We start from the raw sequence: 26,444 nt of genomic DNA, 5'->3' as shown, positions 1-26,444 counted from the left end.
TTATATATAATATGTTTAACCAGCCCCCTTGTTAAGCTGCCATCAACTCTCCATCTCCTCGGAGCAGAGAGAGTTCAGGGGCGGAGGGGTTGTTTAGTTGGATATGTTAGTCTAGTCTGTCTGACTCATTGATCCTTTGTCTGACTGATGTTTGTGCGAGTTAGAATCTATGGCCTCGACCGTGACTCTGAAATATCAGTAGCCTAACTGTGCTGCGTATTGATAAATCCACGGTGCTCTCCTTGGTGCTGAAGTAGCAGAGAGATTTGTAATGGTGTCTTCTCTTCTCGGTCCCGCCCTTCTGACACTTTCATCTTTGATCTATAATTTTCTCTAAACTATATACTATAAATACTCCATTCTCTACTATTTTGTCGCCAACATGCTCTGTAGATTGCTGTGACCTTCGTGATCAAAGTTACAAGAATCAAAGTGTAGTCACGGAAGAGTGAGAGGATCATCGACACACTGCCGCTTGTACTATTCCAACAATATGTCTGTGATCATTCAGTTGCATCTGTGCTGCTGAAAATATCTACACACCCAGAGCAAGACAACTCTGTGACAAAATGTTTATTTATTTATACTTATACTATAGGGATAGGGTTTGGGCCGCCCCCCGTTAAAAATTAACAAATCACATACTGTGGATGACAGAGGTTGAGTGCAGTCACAACAGGATGGTGTGGCACTAGGTCGAACAAAGTAGTCACGGCACTCTGGAAAATGCTCTTGGGGAGGGTGTTACCTGCAAGAGAGTGAAGGTCACTGGAGGTTTCGTGTCTTGAGCGTTTCAGTGCATGATTGCATGGCAGATTGTATTTTTCTTCTTGCATGCTATTGTTCATTATTAATGAGGTCAATACTATATCTTCCATTAACATTTTTGCTTTCCTTTTCAGCTTCTTATGACAAGTAAATAATTCTTCTGCTCTGAAACCAGAAAGAAAAATCCCATAAAGGCAGACCTGGTTGAAGCTCCTGAACGAGGAAATGCTGATAACCATAACAGAACGGGAGACATGGGGAAACAGGCATGGGGTGTATGTGTGTGTGTGTGTGTGGGTTACCCTGAGGACAGGCCATTCCCTGGCATGTTAATCACTTCATTTACACACTCTCTCAGGGTATTTCTATGCAAATTATCTTAAAAGGTCATGCTTTAAAGAGGGATATCTATTCTGTTCCAAATGGTGTTTATGAACAGGAAAAGTCCACACACAGACTGGCCTGTGCTTTAGTGTAATTTAACCATCACAGGGTTTCGCCTCTAGAATGAATTAGTGGTGAATACTTAATCCAACAGGTACATACTGCTAGTGATGGCTTCAGTGGATGTAACTCACTTTTTTCAACAAAGGGAGTCCTCGTGTGGCCATTTGGGTTACTACAGTTAAATCTCGAAACAAATGCAAAAACATTCCTGTGCTTCTAATACAATATGTTGGCAGAAGTTGACAGGGGGCTACCAGTAAATATAGAAATAGAAATTCATATTATTAAGTACACAACAGAGAAAAGGTGCCTCAAAGCGGTTGGTATGGTCAGAGGAAAACTTGAAAAAAGTTAAAAACAAGCTATTAATCATCTCAGTAAATCATTTAATTTGACATGACTGTGACTGTTAATAGTAAAGCTGTAAATAGCTGAAAACAAACGGAGTTATTTGGCTGCTTTGAAGTAATGTCACTGCAAAACCACTAGATGTCACTATCAACAAAGTTCAAGTGTGCAATTTCAGTTAAATATGAATCAACACCAAATTAACTTTCATGAATACTGTACTTTGTACTGGACATCACCCTAAATTCCTTAGAAATGCAATGTACCTAAAGCCACTTTGCTTTTGCATACCCATCATTCACAGGAGACAATGAGAAGTGAATCCTGGCCGCCAACTGCCTGGTTTTAGCACAATCAGGAATTCAGACTGCACAACACACTAACACAGACATGTCAAACTGATTCCATAAAGGGCCGTGTGGCTGCAGGTTTTCTTTCCAGCCAAGGAGGAGCACACCAGGCTGGAATCAATTAATCAACTGATCTTAGTGTTCAGATGAAGTCTAAGTGATCCCTTGATGTTGATTGGTTGGCCTGGTGTACTCTTCCTTGGTTAGAATGAAAACCTGCAGCCACACCGCTCTTTCTGGAATTGGTTTGACATGCCTGCACTAACACCTCCAGACTTATTTTACCGATTTTTTCAAATTAATATACCAAAAGGACAACAGATTTTTTTTCCAATTTTTTCCAAACTTTATTTGATGACAATATACAAGAACATCTTGAGCACGGAGACCCTCCCTGGCTGTCCGGGCTCACTGTAGGGAGACAAAAAAGAAAATTTAGTTACAACAAAATTTTTGACAATATGAGTCATCTTAAATTAAAGAGAGCAAACAGACAACAAATGTTAAATAGTTCTTTGGAGCAAGACAAATAAAGTTGTAGTTTGAAGCGTTCAAAACACTGCTATGACTTGAGTATGACATCATTTCAGTAAGAAATTCACACATTGGCAGGCTTTTAGCTCAGCTGTCCCACACCCAACACACTGAAACAACTAAAACATGCTACACTCAAATTCTGCTTCTATAACTAGAGATCTGAAGCATTGTAAAAGCACTTGTGTCTGTTTAAATGTAAGCCAGAGTGGGCAAAACGGATATGCCCGTTTTAGCAGTGGTACAAAGGACTGGGGTAGAGAGGGAAACCTATTAGGAGTGAGTTTGAAACAACATGGGAAGGGGAGAGGGGGTGGGAGGACAGAAGGAAAACAGCAGGGGAAAGTAGGGCGTAACATGCATGGCACACAGCTCTACCAGCTTTTGATGTGCAACACAATGGCACACCATGCCTTTTCTGCTTCTATACCTGCACACTGACACTTCATTTCTGCAAAAGAAATCCATGGGAAGCAAAACCAAGAACAAAAGATGGAACAAAATAATGTTAACATGTTGAAAAATTGAAACATCGAACACAGAACAGATCTCTGGATGTTCAACAGCTGTACTTTACTTGTTATGTACCATATTTAGAACCACGACAATGAAAACTAAGCTGATGAGGCAGGACATTATCAATATTTTACAAGACCTATGTTGTAGCTATTGCAGATGCAACTGCATGGTATCAAACATTGTCCACCTAGGCTGTGTAAATCAGAGATCTATCCTAGGTGACTTTAGGCCAGTGACTGGTGCTATTGAGGGTACAGGGTTTTGGTTCAAAAACTATACCAGGAGATGTCACTGATTAGTACTGGATTTTTAAAGTATTTTCCTATATTGGCTGTAGGATCTCCTCACACAGTCATTAGGTTTCCAAAACAGGATCTACAAATCTATTAGTTTTCAGTCCAAGCTAGTAATCATTAGTATTAAGAGAGGGAACAACCGTTAAGTATATAACAGCAGGTGAATTCTGTTCATTTGGTTGCATCATGTACATCCAGAGGGAAAAGCATTAAAGCTTTGGCTCTCGGATGGGTAGGTGATGTGTGAAGGGAGGAGTTAGCTAGCATCTATCACTCCTGGATTATCTGCACACTGCAGTTAGTCTATTTATGAACAACATTTACCTTCTACAGTTCCAGAAGAACATTTGATACGATTGGAAAGATGGCAAAGGAAATTAAAACAGTAAAAGAATTGTGAAAAACAAAGATTAGCGGGGGAGGAAAAGAATAGGTGTACAATGAAAATTAAGAATCACGTGCACTGAATCGCATGATGCCTTTCCATTACTTTTCTGCTGTCTTAGCTTCTATTGGGAAAGACCAATTAATTTTATTTTTCCTATAGCATACAATCTCAGGAATACTTATCTTCATTTGGTCAGTGACTGGTCGCTTGGCACAAACAATATAAGACGTTCACAGTACCTTTTTGCCAGCAGCGCCCACACTGGCCTTCTTGATGCCTCGTACTTTCTTCATTCTGTTCTTGCGTTCCTTGCGCTGTTTCCTTGAGGTCTTCTTTTTCTCATAGAGACCGTGCTGAGGAACACAAAGGAACAAGCATTTAATTTTACCACATCATACTCAGTACCTCAGTAATCACACTGTACAGCATGACTATGAATTACTGACAGTTACAAGACATGAAAAAGGTTTTATGACAAGCACTGAATGACATGTTTTAAAACAGCTAGGGGTCTACATTGGGCCTTGGCTAATTAGTGTTCATTGTGAATAAAATTAACTCAAATTGTGTGTGTGTATATATATATATATATATATATATATATATATAAATAAAAGATTAATCAAACTGTCTGCAAATGACTGGGCTGTTTTTAACATTACCCACCAACCGTGTCTGATGTAAATCATGGATATCAACTTGCATTTCATGGCATTACTTTCCATATCCTCACACCTTTTCAATTGTCAGTCAAACTCTTTTACTGTCAAGTGCTACTCTGTGGCTCTCTGTTAACTACACAACATGATGTACATGCAAAATGTGGTACATTCGACAGACGACAACTCTTAAGGGAATTAATAGACATTTCAGCTTGCTGCTGCAGAATTTGTAAGATGGGCTAAAAAAAAAGAATACCTTTAAAAAAGCTCTCTGATCATTGTTGGAATAAAACTACAAACTATCAAAGCATTCGTGCAGACACAAAACTCACTCTGGCCAGTCTGTGTTTGGGCTCATTCTTCTTGGCATAGTCTAGGGAGTCGTACACCATGGCAAAGCCTGTTGTCTTGCCGCCACCGAATTGAGTCCTGAAGCCAAACACGAACACAACGTCAGGGGTGGTCTTGTACATCTTGGCAAGTTTCTCCCTGATTTCAGTCTTGGGGACTGTGGCCTTGCCAGGATGCAGGACATCGACGACCTACAGAGAAGACAGGCGGTGAATACATGAGTATATGAAAGATGATTCAACCCATGATGGCATCAATGTAATGAACACTGCACAGGAGTTTAAACCCTTACCATTTGCTTCCTCTGAAGCAGCCGGTTCGTCATGAACTTGCGGGTCCTGACTGTCACTGTGTCATTCTAAAGAGGAGAGAGAGTAGAAGATTGTCATTACCTGGCAATATTGCAACTACTTGATTAGCAGCCTTGAAAAATAGGTCTAAACACCTAAGTCCTCAGCATTAGGTTGCAGTTAATCCAGGTCCCACCAAGTTGTATCACAACGTTATCCGTCAGCTGCTCAGCTACCTTACAGGCTTAGACAGCTTGCACACCTGGAAACTGAAAATGCTTCCATGGCCTCATTGTAGCCAGCTGACTTAACAGTACACAGTACTGTAGTAATTTATCGTGTTTGTTCACTTAACACGAGGGCCTTGCCTTAGCTAACGATACCAGTGTGCTGTTATGCTAACGTTAGCCGCTTGCTGCTAGGACTCCATGATCCCATATTGACAACAAATTTACGTCCATATACTATAGTGTATCTTGGAGCAACTGTGAAGGTTAAATAGTATCTGTAGTGAATAAAAACTGATGAAAACACAGATTAGCAACTATACAAGCCATCTCAAAACAGGTAAATGGGAGAGTGTACAACGTCCGGATGTACAAGTCAGGATAGCACTAGGATGGTGTCACTGAATTTCCTCCATATAGTTTTATATCACATCAATATTGTCATTTTACTACAACGGAGACTTAAAAGATCACATTGTGGGCATGAAATGTATGCAGATGGACGGATGGCCTCGATGATGAACGGATTTTACTTGTAATTTTTGCCACAAGACTCACCATCTTGACGCCGGCCTCACTCAGGGACGTAGAAAAGGAGGAAGGACCAGCAGGCGACCAGGTTAATGCCTGTACGAAAATTGAGCGGACAGATACTTGCCTTGCCTGATGTAAAAGCGTGAACAAAAATAAAAAATTGTTTAGTACACGCAATATACAGTGAGTATATGATATGTATTTCAAATACATTGCACATAAATTGGACATAAAACATTAGCGTATTTATACAAAGCTTGATATTTTGCTTTTTCTTTCGCCACCAGTTTTTTTTTCAACTTCCATGCTAATAGCACAATGAAACGTAGGAACTTTGAAGTGAGAGCAGTCTGGGGCCGGTTGGATGTGTAAATTATAAAGTACTGTGGGTAAACGGACATTTAGAGAAAAACACCATCTGCATTACCTCAATAGTCCACAGGGCGTCAGTCATGCAACGTATGAATATTAGTGCCATTCAGTCGCGGGATGAGGCAGGGAGATGCAAGAACCGCAGTTTTCAGTCTACATTATAAAGTAACTAATGATATTAATGAAATATATGGAGCATACTGTAGTTATGTAGGTGTATACATATATATAATTGTGCATTGGTCAACACACTCCAGATACACCTGTTTGGGGGGCCCAAGGCCACAATTGGCTGTTGGGCCCCTGCAGACTGCCATCCCCACTACTCAACTACCCTCTGTACACTGTGTATGTACCCTGACGCATTTATGTGTACCTGTGTAATGTAAGTACACTGCACATAGTAGACTGTATATGGCAGCTTCTTCATTTGCCAAGACACCAAGAAACCATCTGTCGTGCTGTGCTCGATTAACACTACCTGGCCCCTGAGTTTGCAGAGTTACTTTGTTAATTTGACTAAACACACTTTTATTTAAGAGTTTTCCGCTATGTGAACACAATATATGTAAAGTTAAGATGTAGGTTCAAGTCAGTACCAAAGAACTCAAATGCTGACACAGTGATGCTCTGATTTTGTTCTTCAGTGGTGTAAACTCCCTTAAAATTTGCAATTAATCTAGTTACCAAAACCAAGTGACATTCAGTGCACCTTGGAGATTCTGACATTTTGTTCACATGAAAAAAAGGGTGTTTAGAACCATATGAAGTGTGTCATGTTTACCCATGTAATCGCCGAACACCATGTCTTCTTTTTTCTTGTGTATGAACAGTTAACTGTCTAAAAACATGCTGGCTCCCATAAATCAGAAAATTAGTGGGTATAAGGTATAATAACACAAAATGCTAACAGAGGTCTTATTTTTAGTTTGTTAATGAGCACTTGTGACGTGACATTTCAGATGTGAAAAGAGGGCTCCAGCATGAATCAGTATTACTAAGAGACTTTGTGGCGACATGCAGAGAGATTCCTGCTCTTCCAAGTCACGTTAAATGGTTCCATCCAGGTTTTTGCCACTGTCAATGCTAAAACTCCACAAAACAGACATCATTGAAAACACAACATCTTTGGTTCTTTGTTACAGAACTTTATTGATCTTGCAGCAACAGTGTCCACTGGCATTGGAGTTTCATTTAAAATAAAGTTGTTTAAAATCAGAACAGAACGTTACAGTAAGTTTGTCTTCTTCAACACACAATGTTAAGCCCTCATTGTCAAACCAAATCGATTTGAAATAAATCTGCAATCTGAATTATGATGCCGTACTATAAAGAGTTTTAGCGCCAAAAATGTGCAATGCAAATTGGGTTCAAGCAACCTCTTGTTGTGTGTGTCATCAAACATGGCCAGAATTAATTACAAAGCCAGAAAGAAAAAAGAAAATCTTTGATAGACATCATTCCAGCCATTCAGTGGTTCCAGTCATACAGAGAAACAAACTTATGGTATGAACATAATGGTATGGTGATGTACTTCAGTCAAGTACAATTAGCAGACAGGACAAGGATTGTGGTGTCAAAAAAATTTAAAAATGGACTAAATTAGCATGTGGTGCTCTTTTAACCACATCTCCATCTGAACTTCAGAATCCCAAAATGAGATGTTCGCCATCACATTTTCAAACTTCACAGCTGCTTCAGGAAGAAAATTATATGTAAAAATAAAAAGATAAAACATAAAAAGTTTTTGTTTTGCTCAATTGCTAAGTACAATGTTACCTGTTCAATGTTACAGTGAAAAAATAAACCTCTGTTGGAAAGTACAAATTGAGGACAGGGAACCTAGTGTTCATTACTGCATTTGATGTTAAGTAAGGCATGGGCAGACATGACACATGAAAAGAATAAGGTAATGTAAAGTGGATTAAGGACACTGGGGACAGATTTGTAAATTAAGGGACAGCATCTATCAAGCCTGATACAAACAAAGCCTTTTGGTACCTTTACACTGTAACAAATCCAAAGGCTTGACAGTGCTTGTACCCAAACAAATACCCTCAAATACTAAGAAACTGTATTTAAAAAATAAAATGCATATAAAAAAAATTGGATTATTTCAAGTTTTTTTGTATTTTACCTAAAAATTATAATTGAGATGTTAAAGACAGAATTAGTAGGATTTTCCTAAAATCATCACTTATAACCCACTTGAGGTGTGTGCAGGTGTGTGAGACTCTGCCCCCTGCCTCTAGTTTGATATTTTGCTCTGTTTGTGACATTTCTGGCCGTCAACACTCCCAGCCAATAACAGCACACCGAGTGTGAGGGCAGGACTCTACAATGCAAGATCTTCAGCAAGCATCCAGGAGGAAGGGTGTACTACGAAGCGAGATTAATGGCTTAGTGAGATATGTTGAGCCTAAAGGTAAAGTTTCTAATGTCACAAAGGTGTCTCTTTTAACCTGGCTAGATTGCCATGGTAACTTATGCTGCACAGGTAACCTGCTGTGGAGGGGGTTATGTTCAGTGTTTTGGATTTAAACCAGCTATAAAAAGTTCCACCCCTCCACTAATTGTGTACCTGACGACATCTTCTATGAGTGATATTGATTCTCAGCTAACGGAATACGTTACATATGCAAACTCGCTGGATGTCAACTTGCTTTATAGTTCAGCCCCTAGTGTTGTTGAGCTGGGAGGAGGGGTCATCTTTGAATGTTAGTTTGCAAACCAACAAATCCTACTCATTCTGCCTTTAACCACTTCCACATTAATCTACAGGAAATGTTTATCTGGTCTAGTTATTCAAAAACACCCGACAGATGTAGCTACGTATGGCCTCCTTTCTTAGACCGATTCAATTCTGAACACAAAGCTCTTGCCAACACAACAAACCAGCTGAGTCAAAGTAGCCATAAAATCTGGACTCCATTAGTCTTGGCAGGAGAGAGATGTGTAAATACATTGATAGCAAGGTCACGATGTTGATGAATCAAGTGATGTTGTCACACTATGCTGAAATTTAATTTTAAATTAAATGCTTGTTTTCAGTTGCCAGATTTATAATTTATGTAACAGTGGGAAAAACAATCATTTGATCATTACAAAACAATGAAATAATGGCCTGAATTTCATTAAAAAAATGTTTTTTCCCTGAAAAGTGGAAACTCACACAGGCCTGTGTTGGTAATGGAAACTTGGAATGGCATGAAAATCTTCACCTCATTACAAATTAAAAGCACAGCATCCCTTTGCATACCATCACGGGAAATTAAAATAGGCCAAACAGCCGATAACAGATTGTGGAGCTTTTCAAGTAGTTCCATAAAGAAATAAAATTCACTTAAATAACATGCTTTCGAGGGTCTTTAAAACCAAAGACTGTGATGAATATCAAAGCTTTTGACTGATTCTAAGGCCAGTACTGAAAATTACCACTTCCTCCCCAATTAACTTGGAATATTATCCGTTTTACAGTGTGCTCCGTTAAGGATCCTGACTCACAGAAAGCTGTAAGATGAGCACTGCAATCTACTAACTGGACAATGTGTCTGGGTACATAATATTCCGGCCTCCACCCTCGCTGTGGGGTTGTTTATTTGCACAGCGACTGGTAAACATGGAAATCTATACAAATAAACCTAGTTTCCAGAGTTGGCCACACTGTACCTGTATGTATGATACACTGAATCCCCATGGTTTACACACATTACATCCAGCAGCGAGACAGAGAGCTAAAGAAGATGGCTGCCATGAGGGCTCACAACATTGGTTTCTACAAGCCAAGCCACTGGCACGGGTGATGCCAGGTCATTTGCTTTTGCTGGTAAGGTTCCAGTCTGTTAGATGTCCATCTCAAACTGAGCATCATCACCTTGAAAACAAAAAGACAGCAAGATGTTGAGACATGTCTGGAACCGGTTTTATTTCCACGGGTGTGTTTGTCAAATGTTTGAGAGGAGAGGGTTTGGTGACTACACCAATCAAACACTTGCCATTACATAAGCTGGTTACTCAATAACCTGCTGTGACTCTTACCGTTTGCGGGCTTGCCATCATGGTTGTTGATGTGGTTGTTGGCTTCATTCTTCTGGTTCTCTCTCAGGACATTTTGGCTGGTCACACCAGGGATGACAGGCAGGTGGGCTGGGGGAGTCTGGGCAATGGGAGAATTGCGCCTGTCCAGTAGGAACTTACGGTCATAGATGATCCGGGTTCCTGCAACAGGACATGAATCAAGTTTCAGCTTCCTCCTGCTGTCTGAGGAAATGTGGGTGCTATCAAATGTGCGGTGACTCAAAGGTTTGGTCCTCATCCAGAGGGAACAGATTCAAGCCACCCTGCCTACAAGCATCTAGCTTCCTTCAACAAGTATTCTTTAGGAAAATCCTTGTTCCTGCGTGGTTCTACGGAGGCAGGGCTCAACCTATCAGGCCACACTACACAGCAGAGGTCAACATAAGGGTGACACTGTACATTGGACTTGTTGCAATACTAGTACCCCTCCCTTCAATGACTGACTCTTAACCTTCCTAGTCTGGTAATGGTTAATTGAGTCACTAAATTGCAGGTATAGGTACTGCCCTCGTTGTTCAATGGTGAATGAGTGCTTTGATTAGATTAGGATTTATGAGAGTACTTTGTTTACTGATTTTTGTTTTCATTTGCCAATTGGCACCTGAATCGTCTGTCAAACAACTACTTACGCGGAAATCCTTTGAAAGGACAATAAACTGTTGAATGGCCCTCATCTCCGGCCTTCATGCTTTAACTGGTGTGCCAATGCAGAGGTCCTTTAAATAACCCAGCTACCACAAAGTCAACTTTCTACACCACTTCTAGTTCTATGTTCTGTTCTGTGGCGGATGCAGGGCTTTGACAATAAGAAAAGTTCCAATTGAGATGGCAATCAAACTCCCAACCCAAAAAACAAAGAAAAAACTAAATTGCTTTAAGTCAGTGGTTCTCGAACATTTTCTGTCACGCCACTCTTGGAAGCCAAGAAAATGTACACACTGGCAGACTGTTTAAATTTAACTACATGTTTCTTTTCACATGCGTTTCTCATTTGGCTGTCTTGTGCAAACATTGCTCAAACTGCCACAGTTTATACACAAAAAGAGACACAGGTTTCTCCCACTTTACTGACAGTGAGGGCTAAACAGACTTCTTCATGGTTTGGATTTCACTGACAAGTTTGCTTAATGAGCTCCATGAGTTTTTATCTTGTGTCAAGAATCGGACTATGTTGTACTTGTACTGCTGAATAAATCTGATTAACCTCTATCTCGACAGCCTTGCTGACATCACAGCGCTCTGGTTTATCTACTCCCACATTCATCAGACTCACTGACCTTTTACACAGCAGACACTTTGACTTGTCACGGCAGAAAAGCAAAGGTGGAACTCATAATGACACCTCAGTGGCAGAAATTAGAACAATACAGCAATTAATTTTATCAGTAGCACCTGTTTTTGACAGGTCAAGATGTCTGCTGTGAGGTGGGCGTCCTGATAGCTCGCCGAATAGAGCGCATACCGCGTATGCCATGTTTTTAGGAGGATCTATTGGCAGAATATGGCAGAAATGGAATATAATATTCAGTTATGTTTTCATTAGTGTTTAGTCACCTGAAAATAAGAATCTTTGTGTGTTTGTTATCTTAGAATGAGTCCGGCATGCCACTATGTTTCTACAGTAGTCCAGAACGGACAAACCACTGGCTCTAGAGAGCATCCTTCGCGTTTTTTAGCGAGTTTTGTGACCACCATAGGTTCTCCCAAATGCTTGGTAAGGGAGAGTGAGGCAAGGAGTATTCAGCTGCTTGCACTCTGCAGCCTCACCACGACATGCCACTTAATCCTCCTCACGGGTCCTTCGATGCTGGGTGTTATTCCAGCACTGGCCCTTTGCTGCATGTCATTTCGCTCACTCTCCCCCTGCCTTTTCTGTCTCTAGCCAGCTGTCACTATCACAAATAAAGTGGAAATGCTGAAAAAATAATGTTAAAAAAACACATTTAAAGTTTCTCTGGTTATGTCCCCATGCCATGGCTCTATGCCTCCCAGTTTAGAAACCACTGCTTTAAATCATACTTATTCTGATATTCTCAAACAAAGTGTGTATCTCAATTAGAGTTGATTATTTGATTGATTGTTGGGTTGATTGATAGAAAATCTATAGGCAAATGTTTCAATGATAAATTCATCTTTTTCAGTCATCATTCAAGCAAAAATATCACAAATTCTTTTGCTCCAGCTTGTCTAATGTGAAGGTTTTATATCATTATAAACTGAATATGTTTTGGGATTTGTACTGTTGGTTGGACATAACAAGACATCTGAAAATGTCACTTTGGATGTTGTGAAACTGTGAAGGACATTTTTCACAAATTTATGACACTGTATAGGCAAAACGATAAATTGATCATGAATAACAACCAAAATCCCTCGACAGAAAAAGTACATATCATTCCTGGTCAAGACAAACTTACTCACAGAGCACAGAGTACTGAGGCAAAAGAACAAAAACAAACGATCGAACAATAAAAGCAAGCGAGCCAGCAAAATTGAATAAAAACTATTATATCCAACAGGCAAAAGTAGAGTAGTAGATTACAAACTTTAAAAACAATAAAATCAAAAGCATGCAGAAAAAAAAAAAAAAGATTGAAAAGAAAATGTATTAAAAGCAAAGGTAAACAGGTCGGGCCTTAGCCTGGATTTTAAAGAAGTTAAGTCTACCTCAATTCTAAGCTCTTCCTGGAAATTTGTTTCACATTTGAGCAGTACAGAAGCTAAAGGCAGCTTCATCATGTTTGTTTTGACTCTGGGAACAACCAGTAAACACCAGCATTTTAAAGCTGATTTTGTGAGAGACTGGTAGCTGATGTAGTGATTTGAGAACTGGAATTGAGCTTTTTCTTTTTGTTTTTGTTACAACCCTGGCAGCAGCAGTCTGGACCAACTGAAGCAGTTTCTGTAAAGATTTAAGGCATGTCAGCAACACAGTGCTGAGATATATCACAGTCATGCAGTGATACGTGTACAGTATCCTTCCTGCATTTATTGTACTTCCTTTTTTGGAAGGGCCTTGCATGCACTGAAATGAATCATCCTGCAATTTGGCTATACTTAAACAATATGATGCACAGCTGATGTACAGCATTTGCTTTAAAGTACTGGTTATCCTGTTCCTATTTTCCATGCGTGGGTTTTCATCTTTTTTAAACATAACAATCTAATAGGCTACAATACATTAATCAGAATATATGTGCTGCGAACCAGCCAACCAGGAAGCAGCCAGGAAGCATAGGGGCGGGACTAAGCTTTGTTTTTGTTTTGATTGGGATGACAAGGCAGCCTAGGCCACAGTGACATGAACAGTTAAAGGTTTGTTGAGAGCACAACCAGCACAGAACTGTCCTCAATTTTCTTTAGAAATCTGATGAAGGAGCCGTGACATCCTCTTACCTCCGGGAGTGGTAGAGAATAAAGTGCCTCCAGGGGTGGTGCAATAATCATGAGGTAGCTGCGTTGTGTCGTTGATCAACACCGTCCTGGTCGGGATGGCCCTGCTCTCGCTATGCTGACGACTGGCCGACATTTTCAGCGCCGATTCGATGACAAATCCAACAGCTACAGAAAACTGTGGTGCTTATTTCCCGACGGGCGGTGGAAACCCGGGCCGTTCCCCACTCTCTTATATCTTCCCAAAGGCTTTCTTGTCTTTCCTTTCGTCCTCCCAGCCGTCAGCACCGTCCCCTCCCTCGCCAAGGCAGGAAGCACGACACGCGGCGGGCGGATGTGAAGTCAGCGGTGCGGAACACCAGCAAATGGTACCAACCAACTCAGAGAAAAATAGCTTTACCTGTCATGTTTTTTTCGTGTTTTCTTCGTGTTTTTTCGTCTGCAAGCTGGTAGAAAACAAACTGAACTTAAATGCGTTACGCTGTATTCAGTGGTACTCCTTCACCTAAATTTGCCTATGACCCCTCTGATTAATTGGCCTCAACATAAGCCCACATTTATTTTTGAATGGCTGATTATAATTAGCTGAAATTGTTAGCTTGCACAAGTTGTGCGTTCGTTAGCCTAACAAAATGTTTTAAAACAAGCAAACGGATAACATAAATTCAAAAAATTAAAACTAATCTAACAACCACACATATTTATGCTTTTTGAGGTTCCTAAAAGTTTCCCGAATGATAAATGTGGCCGAGCTAGCAAACCGGTGAAATCAAAATATGCCTACTGGTTCGATGCTGCATTCAAATGTTCCTCGTCTTTTTTTTTTCTTTTTTTTTAACTGGTAAAAAGTCAAAGTTCGTAAAGAAGGAACAAACGTTTTGAGAAGATAGAAAGTGGCATTTTACAACAAATATTTTATACCTTCAGGGTGACAGACAGATTTATCCATTGGATGATTTCAGTCTCATCCAAATTGAAATTATGTAGTTGCTGCTTGATAAACTTGGCAACATTTCCAGAGGTAGCATTGAAGCAATTTACAAGTATAATTTAGATTCTAAATTAGAATCCAAATTTCCTTACTTGCAATTAGAGGAGTTAAGATTGTCAAGATTGTTTTTGCACATTTCTCTGAACCTTTCCATATTATATGTGCCAAAAATTGTGTTATTTTATGTATAAAGACTCAGAATTTTTTGGTCCATTCACTAATGTTCCTTACATCGACTGAGTCTTTTCTTTGACCTGTAATTATAAGTCACTTTGATCTGATGCAAAGGCACAAGTCATGTCATGTGAGATCATAGACTCTCGTGTTACAGAAGATTACTGTGCATTGACATGAGGTTTATTTTATATTTTGCATTGTTCGTTACATAACTGCTGAATTTTTAATTGTGGGGTATAATTCAATATAAAGGCAAAACACAAGTAGTATTGAGTCAGGGCACATATGCTGACATGTTCAGCTTTGAAACATCGCATGGACATGTTAACAAGATTAAAGACTTGATTTCCATTGGAGCAGGTGTTAAATATATGTTTTAAAGCTTGACAGGTTAGTCTGATTAATATAGATTACTGTCAGTTGATGTTCTCTGAATAAATAGTTATTGCACAGATTTGAACATTTAATTGTTTAAAGATAGGGCTGGGTGATGTGGTCTATGAGGATAAAAGATATGATGACCAAGCAGGGAGAGGCATTGACTGAGTAGTTCACTCATCTAGAAATGTCAAAATATAGTCAGCAGGTAATATCAGTTAACTGCACTTCAGCCTTTAATACCAAAGAACATTATTACTGAATACTTTGATAACCTCAGTTCAAAATGAAGTCATGTGTCAAATAAGTCTTCAGGTCTGTTTTCATCAGAAGTGGAAAAGTTGTTCAAATATGTATTTTTTTATTAATAGGATTACAGCAATGTAGCAATACTATTTTAATTTTTTAAGTGAAAGTACAAATGTTTTAGCAGCAGCATTGCTAAAAGTAAAAGTACTAGTTATGCTCAAAAATTTTAAATGTACTATAATTAATGTGCATTTATGTGTGCATTACTTTAATGTTGCTGCTGGTGTGACTAATTTCTATTATTCTTATTGTTATCATTTATATAATGCTGGGTTGATTGTGAATGTCCTTATCTTAATTTGTATTAATGCACTCTTATTTATTTTTTGATTAGATTTTGTATTATTAATCTGAATCTGCAAAGTAACAACAACAAAAAATATATATTGACGTAAAAAGTACATTTCCCAATATTTGTTGTGTTGGTTTTTTGCATGGCTGAAGTGCGATATTTCCGATAGCCGCTGAAGGCAGCAGCTTCAAAGTGCGCATGCGCGGTGTCCCCCTGCGTGCGATATCCAGCTCGTACATTTCCTTCCGCCGCCATCCTCCAATCTAGAACCAGACAGCAACACAACCCTGCAGTAAAACATGAGCTTCGCAGTGGAAGAGAGGGGGAACCCGAACTCCCTGAGCTACCGCTTGTTCTTCAGTAAGTAGAAACTCAGGAGAAATGAGACACTTTTAGTTGTTTTGCTTCTTTTGAGGTCTGCACAAACCCCACAGGCCGGCTGCAACTTCCCACGTGTCACTTATTCATTGCAACTCGCCGGTTTGTTTCATCATACCAGCAATAATGGTGATATGTTATTCTTAAATTGGATTTTACAAGCAAATCTCCACTGATTTGGGTCGTCGTGATAGCTCTGTCAAGTCATTTAAAGTTGCGCCTACCAGTTGTGCCGGTTTGACTGGATAAGACCAGTTTCAAGTGAGTGCACTTGATTTCCGACATAATTTTTAACAGGCAAAGTGTGATCATCGACCTTCCACCATTATACTTACCTTAACTTTGCAGAAAGAAGTTGGCCATACTTCTAAATACGTAATCCATTTTATAAGCAGAACATCTTGCAGCTGGCGGGACAACGCCCTCTCTGCATACAACAAACCCATTGATATTGATTGGACTAGACTGTGGATGTGCACATAAGGTTACAGATTATTTATTATCCTCATTTAACATTTCCAGAATTTCTTGTAGCTTTATTTTTAAAGGCTAATCCAAGACAAGTGTCAGGTCTGTCAGAATAAACTCAAATCAGTAGTCTTCATAATCAAAATGCAAAACTTCACGGTCTCACTCAGCTGTTGTCATAAAACAGATGAACAGCAAACTGTGTCTGCCTGCCATATTCATAAATTGTTGAATCCGGACTGTTTTACAGAAAATGCTGAAGGAAAGTACGTCTCACCATTCCATGACATACCAGCATATGCTGATGAGAGTCAGGTAAGGTCACCTTTACCCCACTAATTATGTTGTTGTATGTGTGTATACCCACTGGTTAAAATGCCACCTGCAGTGCTGCTGTGAATATGTAGTTTTTTATTTGCAGTATAACTTTACACACATTGAAATGTAGCAGTGTATAAAAATATAACAAAGGTCATGGTCTCTTTGCAAAGGCAATGGCCTTTACTCTTTATTTTCACAGTGCTGTGTCAATATCTCTTGTGATTGCAGTGGATTATGTATTATCTTATCTTTTATGAAATAGTTAATCCTATTTGCAGAAAAGGTTTGACCAAAGTAAAAGCCATAATGTAGCACATTATATATGCATCACATGTTTGCATTGTTGTGCCGCACACTGTTTCAGAATAATTATGACAGATTCTGGTCTCTTACAGAACATCTTTCACATGGTTGTTGAAGTACCAAGATGGACAAATGCAAAGATGGAGGTATGACTCTCAAATGATCTTCCATCAATTTTTGGATTGGATCGCAGCTTTGGCTCTTATCAGGTCATCAGCAGGTCTTAAAAGGTTTTCATTAACCCGTGGTTTATGTAATGACCTTAAACCCAGAGAAGAACATGTAATCCTTCAGATGAAAGTTAAACAAGATTAAATATTGAGGCTAACCATTTCTACCCTTGTCATTATTTAAATCATTTGAATTTAATGTGATTGTTTTGCAGCTTGGTTCAAATGTGAAGCTCCTCTGTTGCAATTAGGCATCACGGATGTCCTTCAGCATTGATGAGATACACTTTTTAGCACTAATCATGTTTTTAAAAGTAAAAGCTTTGCAATTCATTCTCAGATTGCGACAAAAGACCTGTTGAACCCAATAAAGCAAGATGTGAAGAAGGGCAAGCTGCGATATGTCGCCAATGTTTTCCCACATAAGGGCTACATATGGAACTATGGAGCCATTCCTCAGGTTAGTTTGTTGTTGGAAAGAGTTCCAATCCTGCAGTGTTTGAAAACGTGCAACAGCAAATGTTTAGTCGTTTTGCTTTGTTTTGTGATGTTTCAGACATGGGAAGATCCCTCACACAAAGATAAAGACACCGACTGCTGTGGTGACAATGACCCCATTGACGTCTGCGAAATTGGCAGCAAGGTACGCTGGCTGATGAGTTCACAGCCTTGCTTAGGGGGTGGGAATCTCAAGGCACCTCACAATTTGACTCCTATTCAAAGCGCTACTGTGTGATTCTGAAAACCAATATCGATGAATTTCTTTACGTGACTTATATTTTCCAAGCGACAACCTCTGGGGCAGGCAGCTCCTCAAATGGCCACTTGAGGCTGGCTCCAAAAGAGAGTCAATCCCCATAGACCTTCTACTTTACAGCAGAAATAAACGTGTCTACAGTACAAAAACGGTGTTGCTCTCTATAGATAATGTCCTCGTTCATGTCAACTGTGCGGTGGGTGAATTTTTATGTAGCTCACTTGTTTATATTAAGGCTTAACTGTGCGCATAATTATTGGCATGGCTGTTTTGAGTGACAGCTAGCTGCAAGGATTCAGCAACCAGGCTTCAGCAACCCAGTTTTATGATTAGCCAGCCGTTTGGTGGAGTCAGGGATGTCGATGGTCGTAGCCACTGTCACTGAGCTTCACAGTAGCTCCTCTGAAGCCTGTGGGTGACGTCATGGAGACTACATCCATTGCTTTGTACAGTCAGTACAGTTTTTTTTTTTTTTCCTAATTTTCTAATGATTGGCTTTTCTGCATTGAGAAATAATCTTTCTGGCCTTGTTGTTCATCTTCCACTAGGTCGTTAAGTCACAGTAATAATTGATTTTATTATTTGTTGTCGACATAAATTTCATGGAAAAAGGATAGTCCTGCAGATGACAACAGGAAAGGAACTACATATTGAATCGTCCTCTCCAGGTGTGTTCCCGTGGGGAGGTTATCAAAGTGAAGGTGCTCGGGATCCTGGCCATGATCGATGAGGGTGAGACCGATTGGAAAGTGATTGCAATCAATGTCGAGGACCCTGAAGCCAAAGACTTGAACAGTAAGCACCTCAGTTGATTTAAGCCCCCTTTTGTTCTCTGTCTCAGTTTGTGTGCAGTCCTGCACGACTCGCACTGAACTTGTGTTGTTGTCTGTGTTCAGACATCAGTGATGTGCGGCGCTTGAAACCTGGTTATCTGGAGGCCACGGTCGACTGGTTCAGGAGGTACAAAGTGCCAGATGGGAAACCAGAGAACCGCTTCGCTTTCAACGAGGAGTTCAAGGACAAGGTCTCCACATAACACACCTTGCTTAGTCATGGTTTGACCTGGGACGAATGGTTTGAGATTAATCTTGAGCACTTTTCTGCCTTGTCAAAGTTGCCTTGCTCTCTTTCAAACAGTAAACTTGCTCTGCTGTGACAAAGTACACTTTCTAGGGACTGCAGCTAACGCCCTTGCCAAACATTTCTTGCATGAATATTATGGTTAACTGGGAAAGCCTTCCTATCAGCTAAGCACTTGCTGTGTTTTGTGTTTCAGGACTTTGCCATTGAAGTAATCAAGAGCACCCACAACTTCTGGAAGGACCTCATTTCCCAAAAGACCAAGGCTGGTGACCTGAACTGGTAAACATCCTCTTACTGCTTCTGCTACAACTAAAAATCCAGCTGCTTTTAGAGCGAATGTCCACTGAAGTGTAAACATTTAAGGCTACTTGACTATCAATGACTGTGCCTTATCATGCAATACAGCAAAAACACATGTGTGTCGGCCGGTGACAGCCCTTTCTGCTGCTCGGCAGATGAGGCTACAGCTGCTGTTGGTGAAGTAAGAAAGATTTTTGTTGGATTTATGCTGTGACATTTCAGCACCAAGCATCATTCCTCCTTGATTGCCACTTTATAACTGATGTTTCACTCTATTTTCAGACATGTCCATGTGGAGAAGCAGAAAGTATCCCCTCATCAGGTAGCGTTTCACAAGATATTCCTCTAAATAATGTCCAGATTATCAAATTTCTGCTGAACATGATTGATCTGATGTGCGACTGTCTGGATTTTTTTCATTTGCAGTAGATCAATGGTTCTACTATGAGAAGAAGTAATCCAGACGCCAGTTGGATTGGAGCGGAGTGAAAGGCTCATCTCTCAGGGATACTTGAAGATGGTCTTGCGTTAGGAACCACTGGGATTACAACATGGATGGCTTGGTCTGGGTTGGCTGTTTCAAAGTCAAAGTCTGTAGATGTTTGCCTGTAGATGGAGAGATAATGTTACGTATTTTAGAGAACGATCAAAACAACTATCATGTCTTGACCAATGAATTTTCACTTACTTAACGAAGATCGTGTTGGAGATGTGCTGTCATAAACAAAGTACAGGTAGATTGCTCAGTAGATAACTGACCTGTATGAGACTCTGAACTGCTTTAATAAAGCTTCTCGAGTTAAATTATCATCAAGATGTGATTTTTTTTTTTTTTTTTACCTGACAAGGACTGGAACATAGAATAATTGCAAACACTCAAGTTTGTATTTTGGTGCCATGAGTAAATTTTATTGGGTAAAAGTTGAGATGTGCTTTATCTTTGTCTTCTGTCATTTGGTAATGCTGCCACCTAGTGTTCATTACACTACATTATCTTTCTTTTTGCAATGTGATATTTTTATATGTACTGTAAAGACTATTTGTCTTAAGTAGTTACATAAGTGTTTTCTTCAAGAAAATCAATACTTGTGGCGAGAATAACAACTTTTTGGCCCGTACATTCAAAATACATTATGACATATTCAACAGAGCTTTAAACTATATTAATAAATACTGTAGAGAAAGACAAGAAGTCCAAAATGACTTTTCTTGAGCAAAATTACATCTAAAATCTGCCCAGAATTTTACAGACACATTCCTATTATATAAGGCAGGAGTGAGCAGTGGTTGAAAGTAAATAACACATTTTCTCAAGTATTGTGCTTAGGTGCAGTTTTGAGATACTTCTACTTTGCCTGAAAAATTAAGATAAGATAAAACTTTATTAATCCCCAGCTGGGGAAATCTGGGTATTACAACAGCATGTAATAGCAGTTGAAAAGACAAATAGCAACAGAGATAGATAAATTTAAAAAAAAAAGCAAAATGTTATACAAGCGACTATATAAAAAAAAATGTAGAAAAAAATATATAAAAAATATGCATTGCCGCAATAACTGTCGAAAAATAGCCATTACAATATATTTCCTGAAATGAACAGATTTTTACACGGACTGCACTTGGTAATACTGAAAATCTGCTGCCACAAGAGTACAAAATATATGCTGCCTTCAGATTAATAATAATAATAATAATTAAAAAAGTGTTAATATTTGTATTTTATGTCACTTTTTCCACTTTCCATTTCTGAGAGAAAATATTGTACTTTTTACTTTGTACATTTATTTGATGGCTGTTCTTACTTGTTAGCAAATTCAGATTAGGATACAAAATAAAATTAACAAATGAAATATAATGTAGGCTATTATATTATTATAGATTAAGAAACCCTGCAGTATGTATATATTTGTTAAAATCAGCTCCACTTTTAGTAGCTGCGACATCAAAGTGATGCGCACGTTCATCCGTCAGTAACTGAAATCTAATGACATACATACAGGAGTGATTAGGGTTCATTTTTAAGAAATAAAAAGTCAAAAAAAAAAAACAAACCCCATCCCTGGCACGCGCGCCCCTCGCGCTTTATTAGCCATCCCGGTGACGTATTTCCGGTTAACTGTCAAACTTGTAGGCTTCATGTCAGTCGACGGGACCACAAACCAGCGGACGGGCAGGTCTTAGACACGGCAGACCAAGGTAATACCCCAAATTATATATGAACTTTACTGTGATCCAGTTCCCAAATTTCCACTTCAGTCTTGTTTTCTGCTCGTTTCCAGACATTTTAATGTTACTGGTTTAGTTTTGTCGTTGTGGACCTCCTGCGCTGTGGCGCTGTTAACGAGCCTAAATTTATCATTGTTTACTGTATGACAGCTGATGTCGTTACTGCTAGCTACATGTGATAAGCCGAACTGTGGCAGGAGTCGTGAAATCACTGGAACAATCGTTTCTGATGAGCTCAGTCATGAGTTTAGTGGCCTGTCGTGTTTTCTGTTTTTATTCATGTATATTTGTATCGGAATATTGATTTGAAATGTGCGTGAAAACCTGCCGCTATTTGTGATACAGCTGCCAAAGTTTTAGAGGATTAACTCAGTACGCACCGCCTGCTGTGTTATGGTATTTAATCCACAGATGTAGGAATTAAATGACATTCTTTATATATGGAGTTTGGTGTGTGTAAATGACCCAGGTGAAACATTGTAAGATGAATTAACCAACAACTGGGTATTTTCCCGAAGCCTTAGTCACTGAAGGCCTCACGAATCACTGCAACAAGCACATCAAGTCCCACAGAAAGTGACAGGTGTGTGTGTTTGTTTGTGTGTGTGTGTGTGTGTGTGTGTGTGTGTGTGTGTATGTGTATGACTGAGAGAGGGAAGCAGGGGGTGACTGCTGAGATCAAGTGTCCTTGCCACAACCTGTCATAAAAATAGTCAGAGGAAGATCAGTGTGGCTTGGTGAGACAGCTCCGGGAACATGCAAGCATCTAAAAATCATCTAAAGCCTGTTTGTTGCCTACTTTGCCCTCCTTTCCTTTCATGCTTTAAAGCTTGTGTGATTACACAGAGCTTACACATACCAGCAGAGTAATCCAGGGTCAGGAATAATGATTAACAAAGAGCTTCAGTACTAGAATCTGTAATGCAATAATGTCCTTTTGCAACAGTGCACTAAATTCTATGCTTATTTGCTAACTTATTCTGCCATTATTTGTCAGTATGTGCTGTGTTGTTACTCGGGATGGATGCTTATGATGGAAGGGGGGCCTGCTTAAGGTCTGACAGCAACTTGAACTTAAACTTATCACTATATCAGTTATGATATCAGTCGTATTATCTGTTTTACAGGCAGTCAAGAGAAATGTCTTTTATATTTGACTGGATCTGCCGGAGCTTCAGCAGTGTCTTGCAACTATTAGGTACAGTATTGTACATTAGTATCAACAATATTGCTTAACCAGTAGAATTTTGTGATACAAAATAGATTGCCATTTGGCATACAGAACATCAATTCTCAAACAGTCCGAACAACATAGTGCTATTTAACATTGCCACCCTCCACTTCGCTCCTATTTTGGAAAAAACCTGACTTTATGCATGAATAAGGTCTTCCCAGGAGGGAAACTTCCAGAAGTGACTTGTCAAAGTGTCAGAAACATGTTATGTCTTACAGAAACAGAACAGTGAGCAGCAGGTCTTTGAAAACAGTAAAAAAATCAAAAATTAAAAAAATCAAAATCTGAATAACTGTTTGTCCCCAGCAGAGTTAAATGAAACCTTGGGAAATAAAATAAAAATAATAATGAAATACCCAGTACAAGTAGCACAAAGACAATGACAGTTATACAATGTATTTTAATAAATAGCTGAAAGAAAGTTCTCCAAAAGTGCACTTGTTTTGCTTTATTTCCTTTTGCGTATTATCTATATGTCTAAAAAATACCAATCAATGTACACAAAGAAGTAATAACATAAATTTATGAAATCTTCAATGGCATTCCTTGATGTGACAAGATAAATCTTGGTGTCGTGATGACAGTGGAGCTTGCTGCTCATCATCATCATCATGTTCAAGAATGAGATTAAAAAAAAAACATAATACAGGAAGTCTATATAGTGTATATAGAGTCTTTATATTAAATTCACACCTGTTTGTTTTTATTTTATCATCAGGGCTGTACAAGAAGACCGGCAAGCTAGTGTTCCTTGGACTCGACAATGCAGGAAAAACAACACTCCTGCACATGCTCAGAGATGACAGGCTAGGGCAGCACGTGCCAACGCTACACCCAAGTACGTCCAGCGTTTTGACATGTTGTCAGTTCAGCTATCAGCCTTGTTTTTCTTGCTTCATCACTTATCTACAGTCAGTTCTTCCCCTCTGTCCTCAGCATCCGAGGAGCTGACCATAGCTGGAATGACCTTTACGACGTTTGACCTTGGAGGTCACACACAAGGTGGGAATAAAGAATGTGCTGTGTAGTGCACTGGCAGCTACCGCTTGTGTGTTGCATAAATACTGAAATTGTGCTGCTCTCACAGCACGAAGGATCTGGAAGAACTACCTTCCAGCCATAAACGGTATAGTCTACCTGGTGGATTGTGCTGATCATGAGCGACTAGCAGAGGCTAAAGTTGAACTGGATGTAAGTTAATTATGTTGATTTTGCTCGTAGATTGCACACACAACGCAGTTTTTATTTTTTTTATAGCTTTCACTGATAGGGAGGCTACCTTTGCTGAATATATGACGCTTCCTGTCTGCAGGCCTTGTTAACAGATGAAACCATCTCAAATGTTCCGGTTCTCATCCTGGGGAATAAAATAGATCGTCCAGAGGCCATCAGTGAGGATGCACTCAGAGGAATGTTTGGTCTTCATGGACATACAACTGGAAAGGTAATGAACACATGTGGGATTAAATGATGTGATTGACAGCTGGAGTCTTTCATGTTTTTAAAGCACACTGTTCCATTCGGTGGAAAGTAGTCGAAACATAAAAAGGGCATATTTGCTATCATTAGAGACCACTTTCTTTCTCTGTTTTGTGGCTTCAGTAAATAGCACATTTGTGGCCATGTTTCGTGGTAATTCAAGGACATTTTCACTGCATAATAACAACAGTGAGCTTCACAGATCTCACAAGGCCAGACTTACCTGCCTTTCAGCACAAAAGAAAAGTGTTACTGCACCCACTGTTGCTCTGTGATAGTTAAAAACTCTGAGCTGCATGAATTGCTAATTCAAATCTGGCTTGCCAAGGGCAGGAGTAACTGTGCTCAGATCACAGCTGCTCTTATTAAAAACAGTGGCAGTGGGGGTTCACTATGCTGTTGAGAAGCATTTGGCACATTACCTGTCTCATGCAAATTTTTCATTGTTAGTGTAAATCTTGTTTACCACCTGCTGTTTCTCAGCAAGAGACAAAAAAGCGAAAGGAAGCAGAATGTAATAGTGAGCTGTTTGGAAAGCCTGTTTCAGTGATCCATGGTATTGAGTCAGAATGCAGTGCTACAAATATCAACTATGCTCCACCCTTTGTTGTACAGCATGCTGAAGTTACAGGTTTAAGCTACTGATGGTGCATGTTCAGCGTCCACAGTAAAAGATGTTGAAACGTTTACATAGTGTATTAAAATCTGTGCTTTTGGATGTGTGTTTCCTTTCAGGGCAAAGTGTCACTGAAGGAGCTGAATTTGAGGCCAATGGAGGTTTTCATGTGCAGCGTGCTAAAGAGACAAGGCTATGGAGATGGCTTCCGCTGGCTATCCCAGTATATTGACTGATTCGCGTTCTTTTAATAACCTCAACCAGGTTTACCGTGCTGCCAGTGCACACAAAGACATGTTCCACACAAAACTACCTGCCGTAGAGAGAAATTTTATTAAATATAGCGTATTTAGGACTTTGACTGTGCTAGTAGGGAATGTGTTTCAAGTAGTGTTCTGTGTTAATATGCCCTGTGTTCCTCATGCGTTCAAAGACATCTGTGTTTCATATCAATCATACCACAGCAAGTGAGACATTGCTAAGAATCTTCAGTCTGGATTGTTCAGATTGAGTGTGCAGAATAATGTTCATGGTGTGGTTTCTGGCTTCACTTAAAGCCTGTAGAGAAATCTGTCTGCCATATAGAACATGTCATCGCTGTGAACCAGTTTCTGACCCGGGTGTATTTTTAGCTGCTGGTGTAGGCTTACAGTGAAGGTCAATTTGTTCAACACTTTGGAGTTACTCTTCCTTGATGGAGGATGGATATTATAATTATATCTTTATATTTATCCTGTTTCTTCAAACTAATGGGAATCTTGAAGTACCATCAGTTTTTTCCGAGAACATAATTTTTCTGGAAAGTGCTGCAGAGACTTGGTGCCATATTTGTTAATGAGAGAAGTATTAATAGAGTCTCCTGCTACAGACAGTTATGCTGATTGCATGTTTTCTTTAATTGAATGAAGGGTTTACCACTACTGGCCAATTATATGAATGTGACCACAAGTGCATTAATTGACATTTTCCTGCAAGGAGCTTTATTTAATAGCAAAAAATAGTGGTAAAAAAAGTGCAGGATATGTTAACTGCATCAGCACAGCTAGTTGATGTAACAAACTTATGCCTGTCCACAGTGAGGATGCCAAACTACCTGTTTTCATGACGGTTTATTGCTGTGAAATGACTTGAGTACTTTGTGATTAGTGGCTGCTCACAACACGCAGTGATATTATGAGAGTACTTGGGTGGTGCCTAAAAATAGGGCATGCAAAGGATGTGCATGGAATTACCTCTTAGCGCAATATTATACATTATTTTTTATATAAGCTCTTATTTATATTTTGAAATAATAATTTGGCTTGCCATATGTTACATCAAGCATCGGGCTCTGAAGTAATGTATCTGTTACAAAAAGGTAGGTCATATTGTTATTGAACATGTGTGAAGTTTGAGCATTATAAATA

General features: G+C 39.4%; 4 protein-coding genes across 6 annotated transcripts; 2 read left to right on the top strand and 2 right to left on the bottom strand.

Annotated features, from left to right (window-relative positions):
• Positions 1–2,254: 2,254 nt before the first annotated feature.
• On the bottom strand, positions 2,255–5,787 carry rps24 (ribosomal protein S24). The gene is made up of 5 exons (XM_041947390.1): positions 5,739–5,787; positions 4,956–5,021; positions 4,645–4,854; positions 3,890–4,003; positions 2,255–2,324 (listed from the first exon to the last, which is right to left on the bottom strand). Exons 1-5 carry the CDS (start codon positions 5,739–5,741, stop codon positions 2,322–2,324), a joined length of 396 nt encoding a protein of 131 aa, XP_041803324.1. The 5' UTR covers positions 5,742–5,787; the 3' UTR covers positions 2,255–2,321.
• A 1,437-nt stretch (positions 5,788–7,224) lies between these two features.
• eif4ebp2 (eukaryotic translation initiation factor 4E binding protein 2) lies at positions 7,225–13,881 on the bottom strand. Its single transcript, XM_041946840.1, has 3 exons — positions 13,560–13,881; positions 10,125–10,304; positions 7,225–9,960 (listed from the first exon to the last, which is right to left on the bottom strand). The coding sequence occupies exons 1-3, from the start codon at positions 13,690–13,692 to the stop codon at positions 9,929–9,931; spliced, it is 345 nt and encodes a 114-aa protein (XP_041802774.1). The 5' UTR covers positions 13,693–13,881; the 3' UTR covers positions 7,225–9,928.
• Positions 13,451–26,416, top strand: sar1ab (secretion associated, Ras related GTPase 1Ab). Of its 3 annotated transcripts, none has more exons than XM_041946837.1 (7): positions 13,451–13,924; positions 22,837–22,907; positions 23,662–23,781; positions 23,880–23,945; positions 24,031–24,134; positions 24,256–24,387; positions 25,158–26,416. In XM_041946837.1, exons 2-7 carry the CDS (start codon positions 22,850–22,852, stop codon positions 25,272–25,274), a joined length of 597 nt encoding a protein of 198 aa, XP_041802771.1. In that variant the 5' UTR covers positions 13,451–13,924; positions 22,837–22,849; the 3' UTR covers positions 25,275–26,416. The 3 variants fall into 3 exon arrangements, with proteins under 3 accessions (XP_041802771.1, XP_041802770.1, XP_041802773.1); XM_041946836.1 differs by lacking the exon at positions 13,451–13,924 and adding an exon at positions 21,608–21,679; XM_041946839.1 differs by lacking the exon at positions 13,451–13,924 and adding an exon at positions 22,413–22,446.
• On the top strand, positions 15,909–20,291 carry ppa1b (inorganic pyrophosphatase 1b). Its single transcript, XM_041946835.1, has 11 exons — positions 15,909–16,063; positions 16,800–16,864; positions 17,266–17,319; positions 17,684–17,803; positions 17,900–17,986; positions 18,769–18,895; positions 18,997–19,124; positions 19,377–19,462; positions 19,589–19,664; positions 19,766–19,805; positions 19,910–20,291. The coding sequence occupies exons 1-11, from the start codon at positions 16,003–16,005 to the stop codon at positions 19,939–19,941; spliced, it is 876 nt and encodes a 291-aa protein (XP_041802769.1). The 5' UTR covers positions 15,909–16,002; the 3' UTR covers positions 19,942–20,291.
• Positions 26,417–26,444: the final 28 nt, after the last annotated feature.

Source organism: Chelmon rostratus, chromosome 11, assembly GCF_017976325.1.
Source record: "Chelmon rostratus isolate fCheRos1 chromosome 11, fCheRos1.pri, whole genome shotgun sequence".
Classification (NCBI taxonomy): domain Eukaryota; kingdom Metazoa; phylum Chordata; class Actinopteri; order Chaetodontiformes; family Chaetodontidae; genus Chelmon; species Chelmon rostratus.
This window is presented reverse-complemented; position numbering and strand designations above follow the sequence as displayed.

What these genes read in the sequence shown, in the direction of transcription:
- eif4ebp2 (XM_041946840.1), bottom strand. Translation starts at nt 13,692, where the DNA reads ATGTCGGCCAGTCGTCAGCATAGCGAGAGCAGGGCCATCCCGACCAGG. An exon ending in ATTCTCTACCACTCCCGGAG is followed by an intron (nt 10,305 to 13,559) that starts GTAAGAGGATGT and finishes GTCCTGTTGCAG; the next exon opens with GAACCCGGATCATCTATGAC. An exon ending in TGATGGCAAGCCCGCAAACG is followed by an intron (nt 9,961 to 10,124) that starts GTAAGAGTCACA and finishes TTTGTTTTCAAG; the next exon opens with GTGATGATGCTCAGTTTGAG.
- rps24 (XM_041947390.1), bottom strand. An exon ending in TGCTTCAGAGGAAGCAAATG is followed by an intron (nt 4,855 to 4,955) that starts GTAAGGGTTTAA and finishes TCTTCTCTGTAG; the next exon opens with GTCGTCGATGTCCTGCATCC. An exon ending in CCAAACACAGACTGGCCAGA is followed by an intron (nt 4,004 to 4,644) that starts GTGAGTTTTGTG and finishes TGTGTTCCTCAG; the next exon opens with CACGGTCTCTATGAGAAAAA.
- ppa1b (XM_041946835.1), top strand. Translation starts at nt 16,003, where the DNA reads ATGAGCTTCGCAGTGGAAGAGAGGGGGAACCCGAACTCCCTGAGCTAC. An exon ending in CATATGCTGATGAGAGTCAG is followed by an intron (nt 16,865 to 17,265) that starts GTAAGGTCACCT and finishes GGTCTCTTACAG; the next exon opens with AACATCTTTCACATGGTTGT. An exon ending in ACTATGGAGCCATTCCTCAG is followed by an intron (nt 17,804 to 17,899) that starts GTTAGTTTGTTG and finishes GTGATGTTTCAG; the next exon opens with ACATGGGAAGATCCCTCACA.
- sar1ab (XM_041946837.1), top strand. Translation starts at nt 22,850, where the DNA reads ATGTCTTTTATATTTGACTGGATCTGCCGGAGCTTCAGCAGTGTCTTG. An exon ending in CGTGCCAACGCTACACCCAA is followed by an intron (nt 23,782 to 23,879) that starts GTACGTCCAGCG and finishes CTCTGTCCTCAG; the next exon opens with CATCCGAGGAGCTGACCATA. An exon ending in ATGGACATACAACTGGAAAG is followed by an intron (nt 24,388 to 25,157) that starts GTAATGAACACA and finishes GTTTCCTTTCAG; the next exon opens with GGCAAAGTGTCACTGAAGGA.